The 23,467-nt window shown below is 36.2% G+C and overlaps 1 protein-coding gene across 3 annotated transcripts in view; it reads right to left on the reverse strand.

Annotated features, from left to right (window-relative positions):
- CNTNAP5 (contactin associated protein family member 5) overlaps positions 1-23,467 on the reverse strand; it is an 884,141-nt gene that overhangs the window by 677,302 nt on the left and 183,372 nt on the right. For all 3 annotated transcript variants that reach the window (XM_066280702.1, XM_066280703.1, XM_066280701.1), the window contains exon 2: positions 6,185-6,289. In XM_066280702.1, the coding sequence (XP_066136799.1) occupies positions 6,185-6,289 (105 nt within the window). The remainder of the gene's footprint in view (positions 1-6,184; positions 6,290-23,467) is intronic.

Below are 23,467 nucleotides of genomic sequence, written 5' to 3' on the forward strand. Positions count from 1 at the left end.
GCCAAGACATGGAAACAACCAAAAAGCCCTTCAATAGAAGACTGGATAAAGAAGATGTGGCACATATACACTATGGAATACTACTCAGCCATAAGAAATGATGACATCAGATCATTTACAGCAAAATGGTGGGATCTTGATAACATTATAAGGAGTGAAATAAGCAAATTAGAAAAAAACAAGAACTACATGATTTCATACATTGGTGGAACATAAAAATGAGACTAAGAGACATGGACAAGAGTGTGGTGGTTACCAAGGGGGGGGGAGGGAGGACATGGGAGGGAGGGAGGGAGAGAGTTAGGGGGAGGGGGAGGGGCACAGAGAATTAGATAGAGGGTGACGGAGGACAATCTGACTTTGGGCGAGGGGTTTGCAACATAATTTGATGACAAAATAACCTAGACATGTTTTCTTTGAATATATGTACCCTGATTTATTAATGTCATCCCATTACCATTAATAAAAATTTATTAAAAAAAATAAAATAAAATAAAAAAATAAAAAGATCTACATTAGTTCTTGCTTAACTAGATGAAACAAATTCAAAGAGGATTTTTGCTTTTTTTTTTTTTAAACCTAGTTTGGGGAGTCATAAAAAGAAGTGATGTCTATTTTATTTATTTATTTATTTATTTATTTATTTAACAATTGAAACATCTAATTTTATTAACCAGTGTATGCCTCTGATTTCTGTGTATTAATTTTATATCCTGCCACCCTGCTGAATTCACTTATTAGGTCCAGTAGTTTTTTGATTGAGACTTTAGGGTTTTCTATATACAGTATCATGTCATCTGCATATAATGATAATTTTACTTCTTTTTTTTTCAATTTTGGATGCCTTTTATTTCTTCTTCTTGTCTGATTGCTGTAGCTAGGACTTCCTGTACTATGTTGAATAAGAATGGTGAAAGGGGGCACCCCTTCCTTGTTCCTGGTTTTAGGGGAATTGCTTTTAATTTTTGTCCATTAATTATAATATTGGCTGTGGGTTTGTCATAGATGATCTTTATCATGTTGAAATATGTTCCCTGTATTCCCACTTTGCTGAGAGTTTTGATCATAAATGGGTGCTGGATTTTATCAAATACTTTTTCTGCATCTGTTGAAATTATCATTATCATGTGTTTTTTCTGCTTCCTTTTGTTTATGTGGTGAATCACATTAATTGATTTATGAATGTTGTACCATCCTTGCCTCCCCAGAATAAAAAGCACTTGATCATGATGTGTGATTTTTTTCATGTATTGCTGGATCCAGTTTGTTAATATTTTGTTGAAGATTTTACATCTAAATTCATCAGGGATATTGGCCTATAGTTTTCTTTCTTTGTGTTGTCCTTGCCTGGTTTTGGAATCAGAATTATGCTCACCCTTGAAAAGAATGTATATTCTGCTGCTTTAGGGTGAAAGGTTCTGAAAATATCTATTAAATCAAGTTGATCTAGTATGTCCTTTAAGTCTGCTGTTTCTTTGTTAATTTTCTTTCTTGAGGATTTATCTAGTGATGTTAGTGGGGTATTGAAATATCCTACTATTATAGTATTGCTGTTGATCTTACCCTTTATATCCATCAAAGTCTGCTTTATATATTTAGGTGCTCCTATATTAGGTTCATAGATATTTATGATGGTTATATCTTCCTGTTGGATTGTTTCCTTTATCATTATGTAGTGACCTTCTTTATTTCTTAGTATAGTCTTTGTTTTAAAGTCCATTTTGTCTGATATAAGTGTTGCTACCCCAGCTTTTTTTTCATTTCCATTTGCATGAAATGTTTTTTCCATCCTTTTACCTTCAGTCTATGTGCATCTTTTGTTTTAAGGTGTGTCTCTTGTAGACAGCATATGTACGGGTCCTGTTTTCTTATCCATGAAGCTACCCTACATCTTTCGATTGGATTATTTAATTCATTTACATTTAAGGTTATTATTGATATATAGTTGTTTATTGCCATTTTATTCTTTAAAGATGTATTTAAAGAATACATCTGTATTTCTTTTTTGATATATTCTTTTCCCACTTTGACCTGTTTACAACAGGCCCCTTAACATTTCCTGCAGCATTGGTTGGGTTGTAATGAATTCCTTAAGTTTTTTTTTGTCTGTAAAGCTTTTTATTTCTCCTTCAATTTTAAATGATAGCCTTGCTGGATAAAGTAGTCTTAGTTGTAGGCTCTTGTTCTGCATTACTTTGAATATTTCTTGCTATTCCCTTCTGACCTCAAGTGTTTCTATTGAGAAGTTGGATGTCATTCTTATGGGGGCTTCTTTGTAGGTGATAACCTTTTTTTCTCTAGCAGCTTTTAATATTTTCTCTTTATTGCTTAGCTTTGGTATTTTAATTATGATGTGTCTTGGTGTAAGTCTTTTTGGTTTTCTCTTTAATAGACTCCTCTGTGCTTCTTGAACTTGTGAGACCCTTTCTTGCACCAATTTAAGGAAGTTTTCACCTATGATTGATTGAATAAAGTTTCTATCCCTTGTTCTTTCTCTTCTTCCTTGGGAACCCCTATGATACAGATGTTATTTCTCTTTATGTTGTCACAGAGCTCTCTCAGAGTTTCCTCAGATGTTTTGAGTCTCTTTTCTTTTTTCTTCTCTGTTTTTGTGCCTTTGTTCTTCTTGTCCTCCAATGCGCTGATTTGATCCTCAGCTCTATTCATCCTGCTTTTAATTTCTTTCATTATGGTCTTCATTTCTGATACTGTATTTGTCATCTCCAACTGATTCTTTTTTAATATTTCAATGTCCTTTTTTATACTTGCTATCTTTTTATTTAGGTGTTCATAATGACCACCCATTGTTGTTCTAAGATCCCTAAGCATCTAACAATCATTAGTTTAAATTCTGCATCTGGCAGTTTGGTTATTTCCATATCACTCAGTTCCTTTTCTGGATGTTTCTCTTGTGGTTTCATTTGCATTGCACTTCTCTGTCTTCTCATTATGTCTGTGTATTTGGGTGTGTTGTTTGTAGGGCTGGTTGAGTCTAGGTTTGGTGTTGTCTGCCTCCAATTTTCAGTTGTGTTATTTCTAGGTCTTCTTGGGTTGGCATCAGCTGTTTTTTGTAATCCACTTTCGGATTTGGGCTGCTTTGAAGTCTTGATTTGTTTGTTTTCTTCTCAGTTATAGTCTTGTTTACTGATCTCAGCAGGGGACTTATTTGAAACTGTATCCAGGAATGTGGTCAGGTTTTTGCTTTTTAATAAATGGTAATTACTTCTTTACTTTACACCATTTTGGCTTCTGGAAGATTTCATAGGAACACTACTTTCAGATAATCAGGGGACCCTGTCTATGATTCCCAGAGGATTCAGCAGTTTTCATTTTAAATGGTGTCAGAGGACCTTCAGGGAAGCTCTTTTTTGTGAAATAGTTCCACAGTAAAGAGCTTCAGGGATGACATTGAGTACACTCAACTCCATCAAGGGGATTGAGTTTTATGGAAGTCAAGGTTTTTATAATTTGAATTTCATCTCGGTGGAACTCCAGAAAGTTTCTTAACAAGTGTGTAGAAGGGTGATTGACAGAAAGAGACAAAAAAAATTTATAAACTACTGTGATAAATGAATGCACAAATGAATAAACAAAGTATGTTAAGAGAAGAACAATCCAAAACTTGGAAATCAAAGGACCATATAATGTCTCTTTTCAAGTGTCATCCTGGGGCAATTTTTAACAAGTTTACTCAGTGACTATTTAAGTCTCTAGGAGAATGTCTGGCACATAGTAAATACTAAACAAATATTAATAGAAAGATTTGTTATTTACAAATCCATTCACTCTAGTGATTTGCAACTCTTGTTGCACTCAAAAATCATATGGAATGCTTATATTTATTTACTTTATCAACATCCATGTTTGGTTCCATTCCCAACAATCCAGAATAGGTTAAGATGGGCTCAGGCACTGCTACTGGCAAAGCTTTCCAGGTGACTCCAGTGTGCAGTGCTTGCATTGGGACTAGAACTCTAATATCTCCTTGAGTCTGTGTTTAATTTCCACTGAAGATCATGCTTGGACCTGGTGAATGGAGGGAAGGCTGTCAGCCCTGGGAGCAATGCTAGAGAAGGTGTTCTAGACCAACACATTCTAATTCTATTCTAATTCTATGACTGTGTCTCCCACATGGCTTTCCTAATTATGACTCTGGTTTGGAGAGGAAAGAGAGGTCTCTGCATACAATCTGCTGACATTAGGCTCAGGCACCCAGATTCTACAGTGATAAGGACAATTGTAATAAGCTGCATCTGAAATCTATCTGCTTACTGTGGAAGGACCTGGCCTATGGTCAGACACAGTTTCTTCAGAAACAACAAGGCATTAATGACTGTCTAACACTGCACATTTCTGTGGGATAAGACAAATTTCGGCTCTGGATGCCCTGTTGGTCTCTGCACTACAATCTGCCCTCCTGTGGTTTTCCCTGAAATTACAGGTGGACCTCCCTGCTCCAGAGCAATTCTCTACCCTGCAGTGAGAATGTTTTTATACACACAAGTCTGGTCTCTGTCCACACATAATGCTGCAAGACATATAATACTGGTCCACTTTGCAGATAGAGAACTGCGGTGAGAACAAGGAAGTGGTTTGAAGACACTTACAGAGCTGGGAAGTAAACGCCATAGCCAGCATTTAAACTCTGGCTGACTTTTTCCAAGACTTTAGATTTTGTTGCTTTGTGTGGGTTTTTAAATGTTTTTTTAATTCTTATTTTTATTCTTTTTACCTGTGTTAGTGAATCAATTTGCTGATGTGGTTGTTAGGGGCAAAATCTTTGATTCAGATGACTAAGATTTGGTCCCAAATATTTTCCTTCCTTAACTCTGATTTTGGTCAAGTTATGAAACTTTTCTGAGACTCAGGAACCTTTCTTAAAGGTAAAAGATAATAATGCTTACCTGACTGCGTAATTGAGATGACAAAATACCTTAATATAGGCACAACGCTTTAAAAGAATTTACACAGAATATTCAGCAAAAGGCAGTGTTAGTAAAAAACATTTATATTAATATTTTCCTTTTGGACCTATAATTGACCACTGTTTAAAAATAATGTTTTCAAACTCCTTCCTCTACAAAGTCATAGAATTTGTTAACTTCTAAATATTAGAAAACATACTAATGTGATCAGCCTCATATAGCAATAGGCAAATATAGCTAAAAGTAATTAATATGAATTCTTATAGATCAAGATACCTATAGAAATTACATATAAAATTATTTTTCTCAACTTGAGAGAGTTTATTACATTTATTAGATATATAAATATCAGAAATAAATTGTTAAAAGTTCAAAAATCAAACATAAAACTATATATATAATTAAAGCCAATATCAAAATCTAATTTAAAATATATCTATTTAGATATTTAGCATCATATTTTTAAAAAATTTTCACATAAGAGGTTAGTTAGTGAAAAATTTCACATAGAGGGTGTCTGCTCTTATTTCTATCACATACTGTAAAGATAAATATCCAATACTTCACTATGGGTATCTCAAGCTGATAGGATTATATGCTTTTTGTATTTTCCTATTTTACTTAACAGTGTTTTACATATTAAAAAAACCAGCAACCGGCCCTGGCTGGGTAGACAGAGCATCATCCCAGCCTGCCAAGGTTGTGGGTTGGAACTCTGGTTAAGGCATATATGAGAAGCAATCAATGAGTGCACAATTCAGTATAACAAATAAGTGTAAGGATGAGCTGGTATTTCTCTCTCGCTTTCTTTTTGTTTTCCTTGGACCCTCTCTCAAATCAATGAAATATTTTTTAATTGGCAACTTTATTTTATTGTAAAAATTGAAGTTTTAAGGAAAAATCTTGGTAGACTTCATTCATACTTATAAACATGCTATAATAATAACATATTTTGGTAGCAATTTATGTAACATACATAAAACTTTAAAAATAAAGCAAGTTTTAAAAAATACTTTCTTGAAGGCCTCTCATGATAATCAAGAAGGAATAATGTGGGTTTAGGGAAACAAGAATCAGTATAATTTGATGTCCATTTTGTGCTGAGAGACATATTTTATTCCACTATAACCTCTCTTCCCATTCTTCCTCTGAACACTGCTCTCATACATGACCTCAGTGTGTGAAGGTACAATTTTTTTCAATTACTCATAGCATGGTTACCTAGCACTGTGTTCTAAAAATTCAATCACGCTACTCACCAACTCTTTGGTTGAGTTGAGCTGGCCTGTTGGTACCAGTGAGAGTGGAGGAGCTGGAAAAAGCCATTGGAGAAAGAAGGGATGCTAATGGGTCATCACAGTTGTCTGAAACAACAGGAGAGAAAGAGCACAAATTCTATTAGCAAGAGGTAGTCCATAAAGAATCCTGGCATTCTCCACCATAATTTGTTAACCATTTACTCTGAAGATGTGCTATTTTATCAACTCAGGATAACAACCTTGAAAAACAGTTACATATGTCCTTAATGGTTAAAGAAATTAAAGCTCAGAGATGTTATTTTGTCCAAGGTCACAAAACTAGAAAATGAGGTAGTCAGAATTCTCACCCAGATTTGTTTCATCAAAAACCCAATGAATTCAAAAATTCATGCCTTGAATCAATTGCTTGAGCAAAGCCCCAAGTTACAGCTATTGAGTTCATTCCGTAAGAAGAATGATTATTAATGGGGGAAATATTGTTTAACTGCTCTCCAGTATTCAGCCCCTACGGACTTTTGTAATAGTTGTATCTAGAGAGACGAATAATTTAGAATATCTTACTCCCAGTTGTGTGAAAGTTTTTGGAAAATGACATTTTAGTTTTAATAATTTGTTTCTATTCCACAAAGTAATAGAGAATAGTCCTGATCTTGTATAATCTTAAATATGATATTCACTTCAATAGTTATCTTTCCAGCCTTCCTTAAATGTGGCAAGTGCACTTGCTAAAGTGTCTTTGATGCTGCCAAAATGCAGAACATGGTTGGGCTAAGACAGAGGAGTGGTCTTGACAACATAGTTATGTTCTCCCAGATAGACTCTGGGACCCTACTTAGCTAATTTCACATAGAGGATGTCACTCTTCACATAGCATACTGGTTGTCAAAATGTTTCATAATATTTCATTTGTTTGCATCCTCCAATAGATGGCATGTGATTTGCAGAAACTTTACAAAGTATTTGGTACATAATAGCTTTTCATTAAGTCTTATTAAAAGAACAAAATGGTGACAGAGGAAGGGAAGGAAGAGAGGGAGGGAGGGTAGAATAAAAGAAATGAATTTATGTAACAGTACAAACATTGTTTCCTATTTTTTTTCATTTTGTTTACAATTGATCCTGCAGGATCTTGCAAAATGACTTCATGAAATCTAGACATACTTAAGTCAGCACAAATTAGAAATGTGTTATTCAGTTTAAAGGTAAACTTCATGGTATTACAGGCTTTTATAAAGAGTTGATTTGACATTTTAAAAAAGAATTTACATAGGTTTATGAGGCTGATAGTTTATCCAGAAAAATTCTTACAGAGCAGCATTTCATCACATTGCAGGAAAAATGAATGAGAAACATAAGGATTAATTTCTTTTGTTTGTTAGATGTGTTTAAAAAAGCAACTGTCAAAGCATATTTTGAGTTTTTCTCCAACACAAATGTTTCAAGAATATTTTGCGATATCTGACAAACACACAACAGAGCCAGGTCTTCACCAAAGAGGGCATGTGGCCGACAAGGTCATTCCGCACATGGAAAAAGGGGCTCGGGCCCTGGCCGGTTGGCTCAGCGGTAGAGCGTCGGCCTGGCGTGCGGGGGACCCGGGTTTGATTCCTGGCCAGGGCACATAGGAGAAGCGCCCATTTGCTTCTCCACCCCCACCCCTCCTTCCTCTCTGTCTCTCTCTTCCCCTCCCACAGCCGAGGATCCATTGGAGCAAAGATGGCCCGGGCGCTGGGGATGGCTCCTTGGCCTCTGCCCCAGGTGCTAGAGTGGCTCTGGTCACGGCAAAGCGACACCCCAGAGGGGCAGAGCATCGCCCCCTGGTGGGCAGAGCGTCACCCCTGGTGGGCGTGCCGGGTGGATCCCGGTCGGGCGCATGCGGGAGTCTGTCTGACTGTCTCTCCCCGTTTCCAGCTTCAGAAAAATACAAAAAAAAAAAAAAAGAAAAAGGGGCTCGGCCCTTTCCTCTCAGCTGAGATGCAGGGTGAGAAGGAGTGTATCCACCTTTAGGGCCACCTCCCCTGTTTGAAAATGAAGATCCATCACTCTATTTAAATATTAGGGAACAGTTTAAATGGAGTGCCAATCTTGTATTTGTTTACACCTGTTTTGTAATCCAAAAACAGTAGATGAATGTAGAAAACTGAAAGCGATTGGCCTGAGACCATAGGAATACTCCAGGCAAAGGCACACTCAGGTGCACCTCGTAGACATCAAAGGGCCCCAGTGAGCACACAGCCATGTGGAGAGCCTCACCTGTTCACAGGCGTAATTACAGTTATCTTCACTTTCAAATAACACTGCTTCCACCACTTCCCAATAACTTGCTTCTACAGCAAACTAAAGATCTTCTGAAGGTAAAATATATTTATTATAGTGTTTATTTATTTCTTAAGTATACAAAATATATAAAACTGTGCTAACATTTTCATTAGGTTTTTATATTCCTTTTATGTGTCACTGATAACATACTTTTATGTCCCTTTTCTTTTTTTCCCTAAGTAAAACTAAAAATGACCTAATTATTTCAATTTAATCCAGTCCAGTAAGTATTTATAAGAGCTAACCTTTTGCTTGACCTTGGTTAGGAATTGGGAAAAGACCTGAGTAAAATTATGTGTCAAAACTCAAGAAGTTTAGACTATTGAGAAATATAAAAATGTAAAAAAGTAAATAAATTGACAGATATGTTTAGGAAAGTTTCACCAAAGTCATGTCCAAGCTTGTGCAATGAGCATCTCACTATCCAGATGTCCAGATCTTTCCAGTCTTCTCCGGCCGCGGGAGTCCCTTCATTCACAAGGTACTGTCACAAGGAGAAGTAAGCTTCCCAATCTCTCTACCCCGGTGTTTCCCAACGTGGGGCCCATGCCCCACAGGGGGGCAATTCGATAGTCAAGGGGGGCAATTTGAAAATGGACTCGACACGACTTTAACTCTTTCACCCCGGGCCATTTAAATGCAATGCTAGATATCGACGCCAAATTTAACAAAAAATGCAATTCCTAAATAATTGCGGTAAATAATTATTAAGTATAATTTCGTTTGACGAGACCAAAATATCAACTGGGTGATTGGCGTCATCAAGTAAACTTCGTCCTGGGTTCACCGCGGAGCTTGCCATCTGCCGTGGGGAACTCCGGACATTTTAAAAATTCACTAAACAATGCAGTTATTCTCACCTAATTGTCCCATCGCAACTTCTGTAGTGTTTCACATCATTCAGTTGGTGTTAATTTGAAATAAGTGTCAGTCAAAACTGTTGTAAAAGCTCATTGATTTAATAAATATACATATATATATTGTATAGATATAATTGGTAAGTATTTGATTTTATTTTTATCAGTATTAAACTCTTTATTAAGTACTTCTTGCATCGGGGCTAGAAAGCACTAATATTTCATAAATATTATTGGGGCTATAATAGTGCATGCACAACAATTTTAATTTTAGAAGCATAACTTTCCAGAAAATTTTGTCAAGTGGAAAAAATATAGATACCTTTTGATTTGCGGTGGTAGTGTAGTAAATGTGTTATATACATTTAAATAAATATGAATTTTTAGTATATGTTTACTCTATGTCACATTGAATATATTTTAACACATATTTTAATATTAGTTTTTAATTGATCTTATTTTTATTATACCCCATAGTAAAATGAGTGGTGCAAGCAAGAAAAAAACTCGTCAATATTTGGAGGAATATTTAAAATTTGGGTTCATACCCGCTGTTCACGATGAGCAGAATCCTTTTGTCTTTTATGCCAGCAATGCTTGACCAACGAATCAATGAAAGAGGTCATCTTGAGGCGCATTTGAAGGCGAAACATAGTGCTCATATTAATTCAGATTTGAGTTACTTTAAAACTTTAAAGAAAAATTTTGAAAAAAGTACAACATTAAAGTCTCTATTTACTGCTCATACTTCAGCTAATAATCGTGTTCTTGAGGCTAGTTATCAAATTTCTTTATTCATCGCTAAAACTGGAGAAAATCACACTATAGGAGGGAATTTAATAAAACCATCAATATCAGCATTTCTTAAAAACGGTTCTTGAAAAAGATGACAAAGATGTAAAAGCTATGCCACTCAGTAACATTCTGTTAGCAGAAGAATAGACGAATTGAGTGAGGATATTGAAAAACAACTTATTGAAAAGCTGAAAACAAGAAAATTCTCCTTGCAAATGGATGAATCAACTTTGAGAGACAGTGAGGCAGTATTGATAACTTATGTAAGATATATTGATAAAGAACATTTTGCTGAAGAAATGTTGTTCTGTAAAAGATTAGAAAGCACCACTACCTCCAAAGATATATATAATAAGCTAAAAAACTACTTAGATGTCAATGATATACCAATGAAAAACATAACATCTTGTGCTGCAGATGGTGCTCCCAATATGATGGGCAAGAAAAATGGCTGCTTAAAATTGATGAAAGATGCAAATCCAGAAATGATTCTTGTGCATTGTGTTATTCATAGGGAAAACTTGGTAGCTAAAAACATCTCGCCTGTTCTGAATGAAGTATTACATACAGTAATAAAGTGTGTTAATGCTATTAAAGCTAGTGCCAAATGTGAGCCTCTTTTCAAGCTATTTTGTGAAGAACAAAATGAAGACCATGTGAGACTTTTACTTCATACTGAAGTAAGATGGCTATCTAAAGGAAACTGTTTGAAAAGATTTATGAAACTGTTTGATACTCTTAGTGATTTTTTAAGCGACAAACCTGAAATGAAGTATCTGTTAACAATAGATGGTAAAGCATTTGTGAGTTATTTAGCCGATATCTTTGAAAAACTAAATATATTAAATAAGCAACTTCAAAGAACAAATAAAACTCTTGTCGATGCAAAAGCAAAGATATTTGGTTTCATTACCAATATTGAGTTATGCCAGAAACATATTAACAACAAAAACTTTAAACAGTTTCATTGGCTCCAAAAATGTGAAGTAACTGATACCGCTTTACTTGTTATTGTCAATCATTTGAATATTCTATCGGCTGATTTAAAAGAAAGATTTTTCTGATTTAAAACAAATTGATTTCCCAACATGGATGATGCAGCCAATGTTAGCGGATTTGTCTGATATATCAAATATGCAGTATCAAGAAGAACTCGCAGAATTGCAAAATGATGAGTCAGTTAAAGCTTTATTTAATATCAAAGGAGCGATGGCATGGCTTTGTGAGGAAACAGAAATCAAATACCCAAATTCAACCAAATGTGCAAGAAAACTATTGCTACTGTTTCCATCTTCATTTTTAGCTGAATGTGGATATAGTGCTGTAAATGATTTACTGGTAAAAAAAGAAATCGGCTGGATATAACACAACGTGGAGACTTGAGACTAAAGCTAACCAAATTGGAATCTAATATAAAATCTCTGTGCAGCAAGCATCCAGCGCAAGGATCACACTAAATTAAAATAATAAATTAATATAGAAAAATCTGTGTTAAAATTATTTGGAATTTAAATTTCTGTTTTTCATTATATGTTTTGAAATTTTACTTACTGTGTTTTGTTAACAATTTCATAGTGATTTCTTCCTAGAACCTATCATTTATGTTTACTAAGTGAACAAATCAATTTTTTAATGTTAAAAATTATGTATGTTACATAGGGGGGACATAAAAATTTTAGAAAGGTTAAGGTGGGGCATGGCACAAAAAAGTTTGGGAAACACTGCTCTAGCCTGTGACACCAGCTGCCATTCCCCCACGCCCATCGCCCATTTCTCCTTACAAAATGTGCCTCTCTGTATCAAAGTTTGTGGTATCAATATCTCCACTTCAGAAATCAGTAAATCTATTAAAACAACCTGTGCTAATGGAAACATCCAAAAGACACTCCTTACGGACTCTTTTCCTCATAGACCATGCCCATTGAAACAGTGGCTATTAGAAGCAGTGTCTAAAATTTTGCTCTCCTATTTTTAAAAGCAATGAATGAGAAATTTTGGAATCAGAAGTGACAAAGAGTTCCCTGTTCCCAGTCAACAGGAAGTTCCTTCTGTCATCTCCATGTCACATAAACAAATTTTGACATCACCAAAATTAAGAATAGAACAGTCCTCTAATTAAATAACCATAGTCATTGAGAATCAATATAGTGTCTATAGAACCATTCTAAATCCAAAAGTGTAATGACTTTAGACATCTGTCTTATTCTGAATACAGAAGAGAAATGACCTAGTATAAATGAGAAAAATAATTAGATTTCTTTGTTTTTGTTTCGTTTTCAGTTTATTGTCTGAGACAGTGTGGGATAACAGAAAGTCTCAGGAGGGCCAGCACCAGGAGATGCCCATTCTGGACTGGTTTCTTCCCTTGCCTCTGTGACTCCAGGTAACATTCAAATGCATTAAGCTCTATCTCCATGGCGGTCTCTCAGACAGTCATCTCTGCCACATGCAGCCATAGAACCACTCTAGTGATGGAATGAGAATAGATGGGAAGTCACCTTTTAAGGGGAAAAGGCACAGAATGAGAACAGGAAGCAGTATATGGATTGTCTGTAATATCAGCTGCAATGGCAAGCGATCATTGCAACAAATATAGTTCTGGGATCTTGTTTCTAGGTCACAAATCCTGCCCAAGAATGGGTGTCACCCACAGCTCTTTTGCAGTGAAAGCTTACAGTCAGCCAGATAAAAGGAGAACATGAAGTGGAGGGAAAACAAAGGGGTGAAGACACACACCCAGGGAGTGAGGGCATTGCTCAGGGCAGTCCTTGCTGTCAGTGCATTCGCAGCCTTGTGGAGCCTGAGCCAACACACCAAATACATGGATGGGAAGAAGGAAACAGAGCACCATCTGCTGCACCTGCAGTCTTTAAATAATCAGGTCCATGTTGACATCTCAGCCTTCAGACAGTGTCTCTGCACAACTCTGCATTCATCAGTCAGTGCCTCCGAAAGTTGGCGAGGATGTTAATCTGCAGTTTCATGAGGGAGGAGGAAAGGGTAAATCAATCTGGGAAGGGAGAGAGATGTCTGAAATTTAGGGAAAAAATACTGAGGGACTAAAACTCATGCTTGCAATCAAACATGTATCCTGAGACAGACCATGATGATTTTCTCAAGAATCATTTTTCCGAAAATGAACCACACTTCACAAATGCATTAGCCTTGTCATAGAAGAATATTTTCAAAATATGCTCTTCCAGAGCCCATTCAAGGGCCTTTTCTCTGAAATATGTGTTGCAAAAATCAGATGAAATTAAGTGCTATTTAAAAGATGCTAACTGCCTGACCAGGCAGTGATGCAGTAGATGGGAGCATCAGCCTGGGATGCTGAGGTCCCAAGGTCGCCGGCTTGAGCACGAGGTCATGGGTGTGAGTGCAGGCTCATCCTCTTGGGCATGTGATCATAGACATGGCCCCATGGTTACCGGCTTGAGCCTATAGGTCATTGGCTTGAGCTCAAGGTCACTGGCTTGAGCAAAGGGTCACAGACTTGGCTGGAGGCCCCCAATCAAGGTACTTTGGAGAAAGCAATCAATGAATAACTGAGGTGCTGCAACTATGAGTTAATGCTTCTCATCTCCCTTCCTTCCTTTCTGTCTGTCTGTCCATCTGTCTGTCTGTGTGTCTCTTTCTCTCTCGTGTGCACACTTAAAAAAATGCTAACCCAATTCACATGTGATTTATTATTCTCAGTTTTTCTTTAAAAAATACCTTTAATACCATCTTTACCATTCTTTTATAACATAAAGGCCATCTCCTGCCCCCACACCCTAGGTCCATGCCTTTGAATGGGATGGAAGCACCTCAGCTGTCCCTACTCAGGAGCTTTTGGACAAGCCTGGTTCTATTTGGAAATGACAGCCTTGATTTCATGGACTAGGAGTACATAAATAGATGCTATTAGACTTAGTGTGGTGATCAGTGTGAGGTATACAACTGTCAGATTACAATGTTATATACTCAAAACTAATATAATATTGTACACCAACTATGCATTAATACATGGTCATTTAAAAATATTAGATGGAATCTCTGAAATTGTGATATTCAAGACCTTCACTTTACAAATGAGAATCTCATAATTTCAGGAGATGAGAGGACTGCCCAGAATTATTGAGTTGATTGGTGGACTAGCCTGGATCAATATTCAGGTTTCCTCACTACCAAATGATGACCAACCACTAGGTCAGAACTACATACCACCTGTGCATAAGTCTGGTAATCCTTAGTTATGTTATTCCTCACACCATTTTTTAAAATGTTTTGATAATTTTTCTACAAAAATTATATAATTTTATTTGGGGGATAATAAAATAACATTAAAGAAGCACAGTATAAAGTTTTCAAAAGAATTTGAATTTCTTCTCAATATTTCTTGACTTCCTTATCTCTTCTTTCAACTCTCTCTTACCCACCAAAATCCCAAATGACTAAACAAATTTAAGAAATAAGGGAAGAGAGAAAGAATAAAAGAGTAAGAAAAGAAAAAGAAAAAAAATATTGTTTCCTTAGTAATATTTATATGGGCATTTAAATCGAGCATGTTATTTGATATTCTCAATCTAAATAAGTGAGAATAATTTGTTTTACAATATATATGTACAGTTAAATACTAAATATCTTCTTTCACATTAATTAAAGACTAAAGACATAAAAAATTCTGAATAAATATGGTATTTACACAGCTCCTTAGAAATAATCATTCTCTCTTTAAGATGATTATGCATTAAGTAACATTTTTGTTGCCAACATATATTTTTATTTGTTTTTATGAAGTACTAATAGAGTTACATATGGTCCTAGAGTTAAATTGCAAGCCTCGTTTTGATTACCACAATAAATTGTCAGCATATGTAAATTTGGAACTTAAAAGTCCAACTTGTATTTATAAGTGAGATAAAATTACTTTTAGCATTACATGTTTAAAGGCCTACTTTTTTTTAAAAAAAAAAGCCATAAATCATGAATTTTGTGTAATGCCTACAATGGGCTTAGAAGTGACAACTCCTGCTTTTAGCTTTATTTATATTTTCTCTCTCATTACTTGAGATTTCACTTAGCAAACCTAAAAAATACATACTCTACTGTGACTCTTGAATCAGAGTCTGTCCTTGGTTTTCTCCATGAAATCTGAAAAGATAAATTACAGTCTAATGAGCAGAGAGAGAAATACAATATGACTTGCTAAATGAGCCAGGAAAAGGTGAGATCCTCTCAATCCTGACATCATCTCATCTTGAACTTAGTGCAGAACTGGCCTTTAGATAGAATGGCCATGATGCCTGTATGAGAGAAGATGAGATTCAAGTCAAATACAAAGACTCTGAGCTCAAGAAGTCGAGCATCTACTCTGGGTGGAGGACAGTCCATATATATTTTTAAAAGCACCTTGTATTAATGAACAATTATGCATAAAATATCCTTGGCTTGGGATCCAGGTGTCCTGGCCCCTTGGCTCACCCTGCATGCATGCTCTCATTTTACTCTTCTGTAGGTCAGACCCCTCTGTGGTGTATAGCAGGAGCTGTTGTTCATTTGTTCAATCAACAAAATTTATTTTCACTGGGCACATCCTAGGTATTGAGATTTCTGTCAGGCTTTGCAAATAATAAAAACAATTGTAGCAAATTCCTCAAGCACGGTGGTTGGAGATGGACACCCACCACCCAGCGCACTGCACCAGGGACTGGAGAAGGGCAGAGGGGTACCCAGGAGCAGGGCCAGTGGGCCAGTGCTGTCTAGAGAGTCACAAGAGGGCCCTGGGATTATTTCTGGTGTTTTAAACAATCCATCTTAAGATTTCAGGAAAGATTTGATGTGGTGGAAATGACCTTCACTTCTAAGGGTCTTGCTAGGACAACCTTATAGTTGACCTCCATAAGGCAATGACCAGCACCGGGGCAGCTCTGAGTCTAAGCTACCACAGTCAGTGCATCAGGACAAGGGGAGACCATCATCCTTATTGTTTGCAGGAGGAGCCCGTATGCTTGCTCCTTGGTGCATTTCATACTCTAGTCAGTGTGTAAACTGCACTCTGAACCAGTGTCGCTGTAACTACTTGTAAATAATCTGTCTGAAAATCTGTTCAAAACCCTAATAGGAGAGCAGGAATGCACCACAGTGAGGGCCAGTCTCTGCTATCTGATCACGTGTATGAATGCAGTTCTTTCCTGGATTTGCAAGAACACCTGTATGGATGCACTACAGTTAGCCCAAACACAATGACTCCAAAATACACATTCTTGATGTGCTTTGCTTTTACATTATTCCTTATTTTCCCCCATCCTGCCTCTGCTGATTTTTTTCCTCAGGCTAGGAATATTGTATTTAAATTAACTGGTTTATTATAGTTTTATTTATTTTTCTATTTAAATCTAATTTATAATGATAATCTAATGAATGTTTCTTAAACTCATATGTGAGGCATACAGTATACTAATTATTTGGGGAATATAAATCATCATGTTGATTAATTTTTTGATAATTTTAGTTGGTATCTGGGACTATGTGTATGCTCAATAAATCCTTGTTTTAAGTTTAAGTATGAAAGAAACAAGTTTTATCATTTTATTGTTTAGAATGATCTCTCAGATTTATGCCAACCTTTTTCTCTCTCTCTTGCCTACTTACTACTTGATTTTAATTCAGGCTTTCCAAATATCATTCAGTTTATCACTGAGCTCAACTCTCTTTACACCATCCTCTCTGAAACCCTGATTTCAGCATGAGGCTTTCACCAAGACTTACTAGAAATGCCAGCCTTAAATTTGGCTCCCAGAGGTGAGACATCATGCAGGTAAATGAACAAAGAGGGACTTACTATAATAATATAGAACACATTCACGCTGAGCGTGAGGCCAGGGTGTCATTGATAGGATAACAGAGTGGTCAGCCAGAAGTGAGGTTCAACAAGCTGAGGTCAGAAGTAAGGGGTCAGTTGTTAAGATCAACTCCAGTCACAGGCTAGGAGCATGTCCCTCACATACCTCACATTGGGAGTGTTTAAACACAAATATGCTAAAGCAAATTTTAGGGACTTTGAATGCTCCTTCATAGCCTAACTGGATTGTCTATAAGACCTAAAATCTTTCATGGTAAAAGGTAAGACCCAATAAATCAAAATAATTTGAAATTTCTGAAATATAAGAAGCTTAGAGTGGTGGCTAAGTTACTTTAGACGATTTTAGAAGAAACAAGTAAGAAAAAAAAACAAATGTTTGAAAAAATAAAATTTACCTATTTCAAAATTTTTCCTAAATTTAACATTTCTTCTATATACCCTTGTGCCTCTCTTCCTACCCCATCCATCAACATCTTTGCAAAGTGAAGTGCTAAATCAGTTTTGGAATTTATCTGGTGTTTAAGCAGAGCTAAAATGAAAGAACAGGATGAATAGACTGTTAAGATTTAGGAAGATGAAAAATAAGATAAAAAGTATTTGACAGTTAAAAGTAAAGATGATTTTTTTCTTTCTTAAAAAACCACATTGTTGCCCTGGCTGGATAGCTCAGTTGGTTAGAGCATCAACCCAAAGTGCAGAGGTTGCCAGTTTGATTCCCGCTTGGAACACATACAGGAGCAGATCAATGTTCCTCTCTCTCTCTCTCCCTTACTCTCTAACTAAAATCAATTACATAAATTAAAATAAATAAATAAATAAATAAAGCACATTGTTTAAATACTTATGAATGGAATATTAAAAAGAGGGAAAGGAGACAAATAAAGAATTCTAAAAATAGTGCTTCTGCCCATTTAGTATTCATCAGAGTTGAGAATAGTGGAGAATATTTTTTTGCTCGAGTTGTGTCTTCCTCAGTAATTATCAATTCAATAAAATACAATGGAACTAAATTTCCAATAACTAATCATTATTCTGCATTGAGTAGTACTATGTTACACAAGAAATCTTGTGTACTGAGGAAGCTATGATCTGAAAGTACAGGTCAACGAATACATGCACATTGATAAAACCCTCTTCATCTCTGATGGGTGGGTCTAGGCATAGAGTTCCTAACAAAAACACTATATCTCAATGTGTCATTAATCTGCTCATTGGAATTTAGGGGGAGATGTGTGATTAAAAAGCTGTGAGTTGGGGGGCTGGCTGATAGCACAACCCAGTGATGTGAACACCAACCATTTATTAGTGAATGAGATAAATATGCATTGATAATCTGAACCAATACTGATCTTTACTGGTCTTTGTAGAGGAAAAACTAATGCCAGCCCAATAACAGAAGCAGTAGACCTTCAAAATTCTAATATAGCCGTGTGTGTGTGTGTGTGTGTGTGTTTGTTTCTTGACCAAATGAAGACTGCAATGTATTTGGAAAAAAGTCCAGACTTTGGGTTCTAGCCCAGTATGAATTCAGATCTTGACTCTGCAGCCTACTAACTATATGTCCTTTGGAAGTTGTTTAATCTTAGTCTCCTCTAACTATAATAGGAATTGTAACTATTTATAGGCTTATAAGAATAAAAAGAAAAAAAATTTAGAATATCCAACCCAGTGATTGGCACATAACTGGATTCATGTTTATTTTCTTTCTTTCTTTTCTTTTTTTTTTTTTAATTGTTCTTTCTTAGATTCAAGCTTATCACCTCTGGTTCTAGCCATTGGCTTTGAAAAGTGATGTTCCTTGTATCTTGTGCTATGTTTTGTAGACTTTGCCCATCCAAATGGTTTTAACACTATTTCTTCATCAGGCCTTCAGAGTGCAAAGGATACTCCTATAACAAGAGCTGTGCTGTTGGTGCATTACATAAGCTCCAAGATCGAACACAACACACTTTCTAAGTTTTATCACATTTTTTCTTGTACTCAATAAATAGTTTTCTGCACAGTGTTGTCCCAGGCATCATGCGATCTGGTTCACTGACTGGTTAGTCTGAAGGGGAATAAGAAGCATAGCATTTATTTAACATTACAAGGGATGGAAAAAATGTTTGGATTTCCTTCTTATCCTTATATTTAATTTAGTTAAGAAATTTGACATATTAAAATAGGGCCTGTCATGCTTGTGTTTTTATTTTTATTATTTATTTTTTCATTTTATAATTATTATTTTATTATTTATTATAATACAAGATTATAACCCTAAAAAAAGTTGAGAAACCCTGCTTTGGGTGAGAGAGTCATGCCAATTTGTATTTTAGAAAGTTTGTCTCTGCTTTCAGCATAGAGGGAGGGTCATGCATGTGTGTGCATATGTCTGTGAGTAAGGATATAAATGAGGTAGTGAGTGTAAAAGTTAATGATAGAAAGTCCAAGTCAAGGCTTGTTGAAGTACTAAAAGAAAAAAATGTAAAGCCCTGAACAACAACAAAAAAAATGGCTATTGGAATGGCGAGAAGGTAAGGAGATTTAGTTACATTACATAAGAATCATCATTGCCGGGTAAGTTGTAAGGGAACTAAGACTGGAGGAAAAGTTCAAGATTTCTGGTTTTAACGAATTTCTCTTATGTTATACTACAGATATTAGAAGCTCACAAACCAATTTTTTTTCCTATTAATAATCACTTTATTTTATTTTTTTTTACATTTTATTTATTGATTTTTTAAAATAATTTTATTTTTAATGGGGCGACATCAATAAATCAGGATACATATATTCAAAGATAACAATCCAGATTATCTTGTCGTTCAATTATGTTGCATTCCCATCACCCAGAGTCAGATTGTCCTCTGTCACCTTCTATCTAGTTTTCTTTGTGCCCCTCCACCTCCCCCTTTCCCTCTCCCTCTCCCCCCTACCCCCGTAACCACCACACTCTTATCAATGTCTCTTAGTTTCACTTCTATGTCCCACCTACATATGGAATAATGCAGTTCCTGGTTTTTTCTGATTTACTTATTTCACTTCGTATAATGTTATCAAGATCCCACCATTTTGCTGTAAATGATCCGATGTCATCATTTCTTATGGCTGAGTAGTATTCCATAGTGTATATGTGCCACATCTTCTTTATCCAGTCATCTATTGACGGGTTTTTTGGTTGTTTCCATGTCCTGGCACTGTGAACAATGCTGCAATGAACATGGAGCTGCATGTGTCTTTATGTATCAATGTTTCTGAGGTTTTGGGGTATATGCCCAGTAGAGGGATTGCTGGGTCATAAGTAATTCTATTTTCAGTTTTTTGAGGAACCACCATATTTTTTTCCATAATGGTTGTACTACTTTACATTCCCACCAACAGTGTATGAGGGTTCCTTTTTCTCCACAGCCTCTCCAACATTTGCTATTACCTGTCTTGTTAATAATAGCTAATCGAACAGGTGTGAGGTGGTATCTCATTGCAGTTTTGATTTGCATTTCTCTAATAACTAACGAAGATGAGCATCTTTTCATATATCTGTTGGCCATTTGTATTTCTTCCTGGGAGAAGTGTCTATTCATGTCCTCTTCCCATTTTTTATTGGATTGTTTGTTTGTTTGTTGTTGAGTTTTATGAGTTATTTGTATATTTTGGATATTAGGCCCTTATCTGAGCTGTTGTTTGAAAACATAATTTCTCATTTAGTTGGCTTTCTGTTTATTTTGTTATCAGTTTCTCTTGCTTAGCAAAAATTCTTAGTCTGATGTAGTCCCTTTCATTAATTTTTGCCTTCACTTCTCTTGCCATTGGAGTCAAATTCATAAAATGCTCTTTAAAACCCAGGTTCATGAGTTTAGTACTTATGTCTTCTTCTATGCACTTAATTGTTTCAGGTCTTATGTTTAGATCTTTGATCAATTTTGAGTTAATTTTAGTACAGGGGGACAGACCGTAGTCCAGTTTCATTCTTTTGCATGTGGCTTTCCAGTTTTCCCAGCACCATTTATTGAAGAGGCTTTCTTTTCTCCATTGTGTGTTCTTGGCCCCTTTATCAAAAATTATTTGACTATATATATGTGGTTTTATTTCTGGACTTTCTATTCTGTTCCATTGGTCTGACTGTCTATTTTTCTGCCAATACCATGCTGTTTTGATTGTCATGGCCCTATAATATAATTTGAAGTCAGGTATTGTAATGCCCCCAGCTTCATTCTTTTTCTTTAGGATTGCTTTGGCTATTCGGGGTTTTTTATAGTTCCATATAAATCTGATGATTTTTTGCTCTATTTCATTAAAAAATGTCATTGGAATTTTGATGGGAATTGCATTAAATTTGTATATTGCTTTGGGTAATATGACCATCTTGATTATATTTATTCTTTCTAACCAAGAACAAGGTATATTTTTCCATCTCATTATATCTTTTTTGATTTCCCTTAACAATGGTTTATAGTTTTCATTATATAAGTCCTTTACATTCTTTGTTATGTTTATTCCTAAGTATTTTATTTTATTTTTTTGTTGCAATCGTGAAGGGAATTGTTCTTTTGAGTTCGTTCTCAATTGTTTCATTGTTGGCATATAGAAAGGCTATTGACTTCTGTATGACAAACCAATTTTTTTAATCAAAAAAAATTAAATCAACAAAAAGGAGATGGATGATGAACATCTCACATAGATATGGTTTTTAAATTATAGTTACCATTCCACAGCCTCCTTTTAAATGAATGCAATGAATGTGGTCATGGGAGTAAAAACTATACATGAATACATTTAAAATGATAAGCAATATGATGTTACAAAGTGACACATTCTTACTTTATATATGTAGTATATATAGCACATGTCCTACATCCAGAAACAAGGAAACATCACAAGGGCCTGAGGCAGGTATTTCTCCATACCTTCAGGAGAAAATTCTAGTCCCTTGTTTCTATATTTTCTTCATGACTAGGCTTTCAGTCATTTTGTCCTCTGATGCTCCTTTTTTCTCCATCTGTGCTCAGACTTGCCAATCACTGGCAGCCTTTTGGATGTGTGCATCACCAGTCTGGCCTGTCTATGTTCATCTGGCCCATCCATATTCAAAGCAACTGTTATGCCTCCAACATCACCTTCCTCCTGCCCACCCATCAACTCTCATTCACTGTACAGGATGCAGATGCTTCCCTTTGGGGTCTTTTATGCGTATTCCCCACTCCACTCAGAGGACCTGGCGCCAGCGAGTTCCTGGCTTTCATGATGGTGTGGCACATCAGAGCTCAGCTCTTTGAGTGTGGGGGCCATGTCTTACTTTTTCTCTTTATTGCCTTTCGCCGTATGACTGCAAGTCAGTTGCTCAATAATTATCTAAGGAGAACTTCAGAAAAATGGAGGACAGTCTTGAATTGGGATTAAACATCTGGGTAGGAACCGGGCAGTATTTTTAAATGGGCACTATCTGGGCAATAGTAAAGAGATTTGTTTGCCCGAGTCACAGAGGGGAATGATATCAAGACTCTGAACACTTGAAGAGAGTTTTAATGATATAATCACTATTTTATACATGCATTTTTTCCCCAAATACCATCTCCATTAATCTAGAGAAGAAGCATCTCAGGCAAGTGGTGACCACAGTCCGAGAGGACACAATCACCAATGTTGTGTGGGTATGATGTGGGGAGACAAAGGCATTTGCTGTCCAAAGTACTTGTTCTTTCTTTCTTTTTTTAATTTTATTCATTTTTTTAGAGAGGAGAGAGAGACAGAGAGAGAGAGAGAAGGGGGGAGGAGCTGGAAGCATCAACTCCCATATGTGCCTTGACAAGGCAACCCCAGGGTTTCGAACCGGCAACCTCAGCATTTCCAGGTCGATGCTTTATCCACTGCGCCACCACAGGTCAGGCCTAAAGAACTTGTTCTAATCCCAGACATCCCCTTACTCTGCAGGTGAGAAGATCAAGGCTCCGAGGGTGTTGGTGGTGAGCCTGGAAATATGGAGAACAACTTTGTTGCGTGAGACCAATGAAAAGAAGACAGAGTGAAGTGAAATGATAAGGTTGAGGCTGTGGGTACCACCGCTCTGCTTAGGCACTAGATTGTTCTATGGGCTGACATAGCAAATTTAAGCAAATCCATTTCTTTCTTAGTGCTGTGGTTTCCATCCCTGGAAAATGGGGCTGGTGATGCCTGTTCTCTACAGGGTCAGTGACAAATGAGGATATGATGAACCACCAACACAGAGAGTAGTGCTTGGTGCACAGAAAATGCTCAGTTATTGGTAGATACAACATTATGATTATCCAATAGGACTTTGTGAAGATTCTTTAGTTAGAAAATGATGTTTAGACAGTGTGTCCATTGAATCTTGAAATTGTCAAGTGAAACACATTCAGCTCCCTAATTTTTACTGATCTTTTCATTATCCATCCCCTTAATCTTTCATGAGGCCTCTCTGGGTCTGGCTTTCAGTGTTCTGGAAGAGGAAGTATGCAGGGTGGCCCATACATG

This window comes from Saccopteryx bilineata, chromosome 5 (genome assembly GCF_036850765.1).
Source record: "Saccopteryx bilineata isolate mSacBil1 chromosome 5, mSacBil1_pri_phased_curated, whole genome shotgun sequence".
Classification (NCBI taxonomy): Eukaryota; Metazoa; Chordata; class Mammalia; order Chiroptera; family Emballonuridae; genus Saccopteryx; species Saccopteryx bilineata.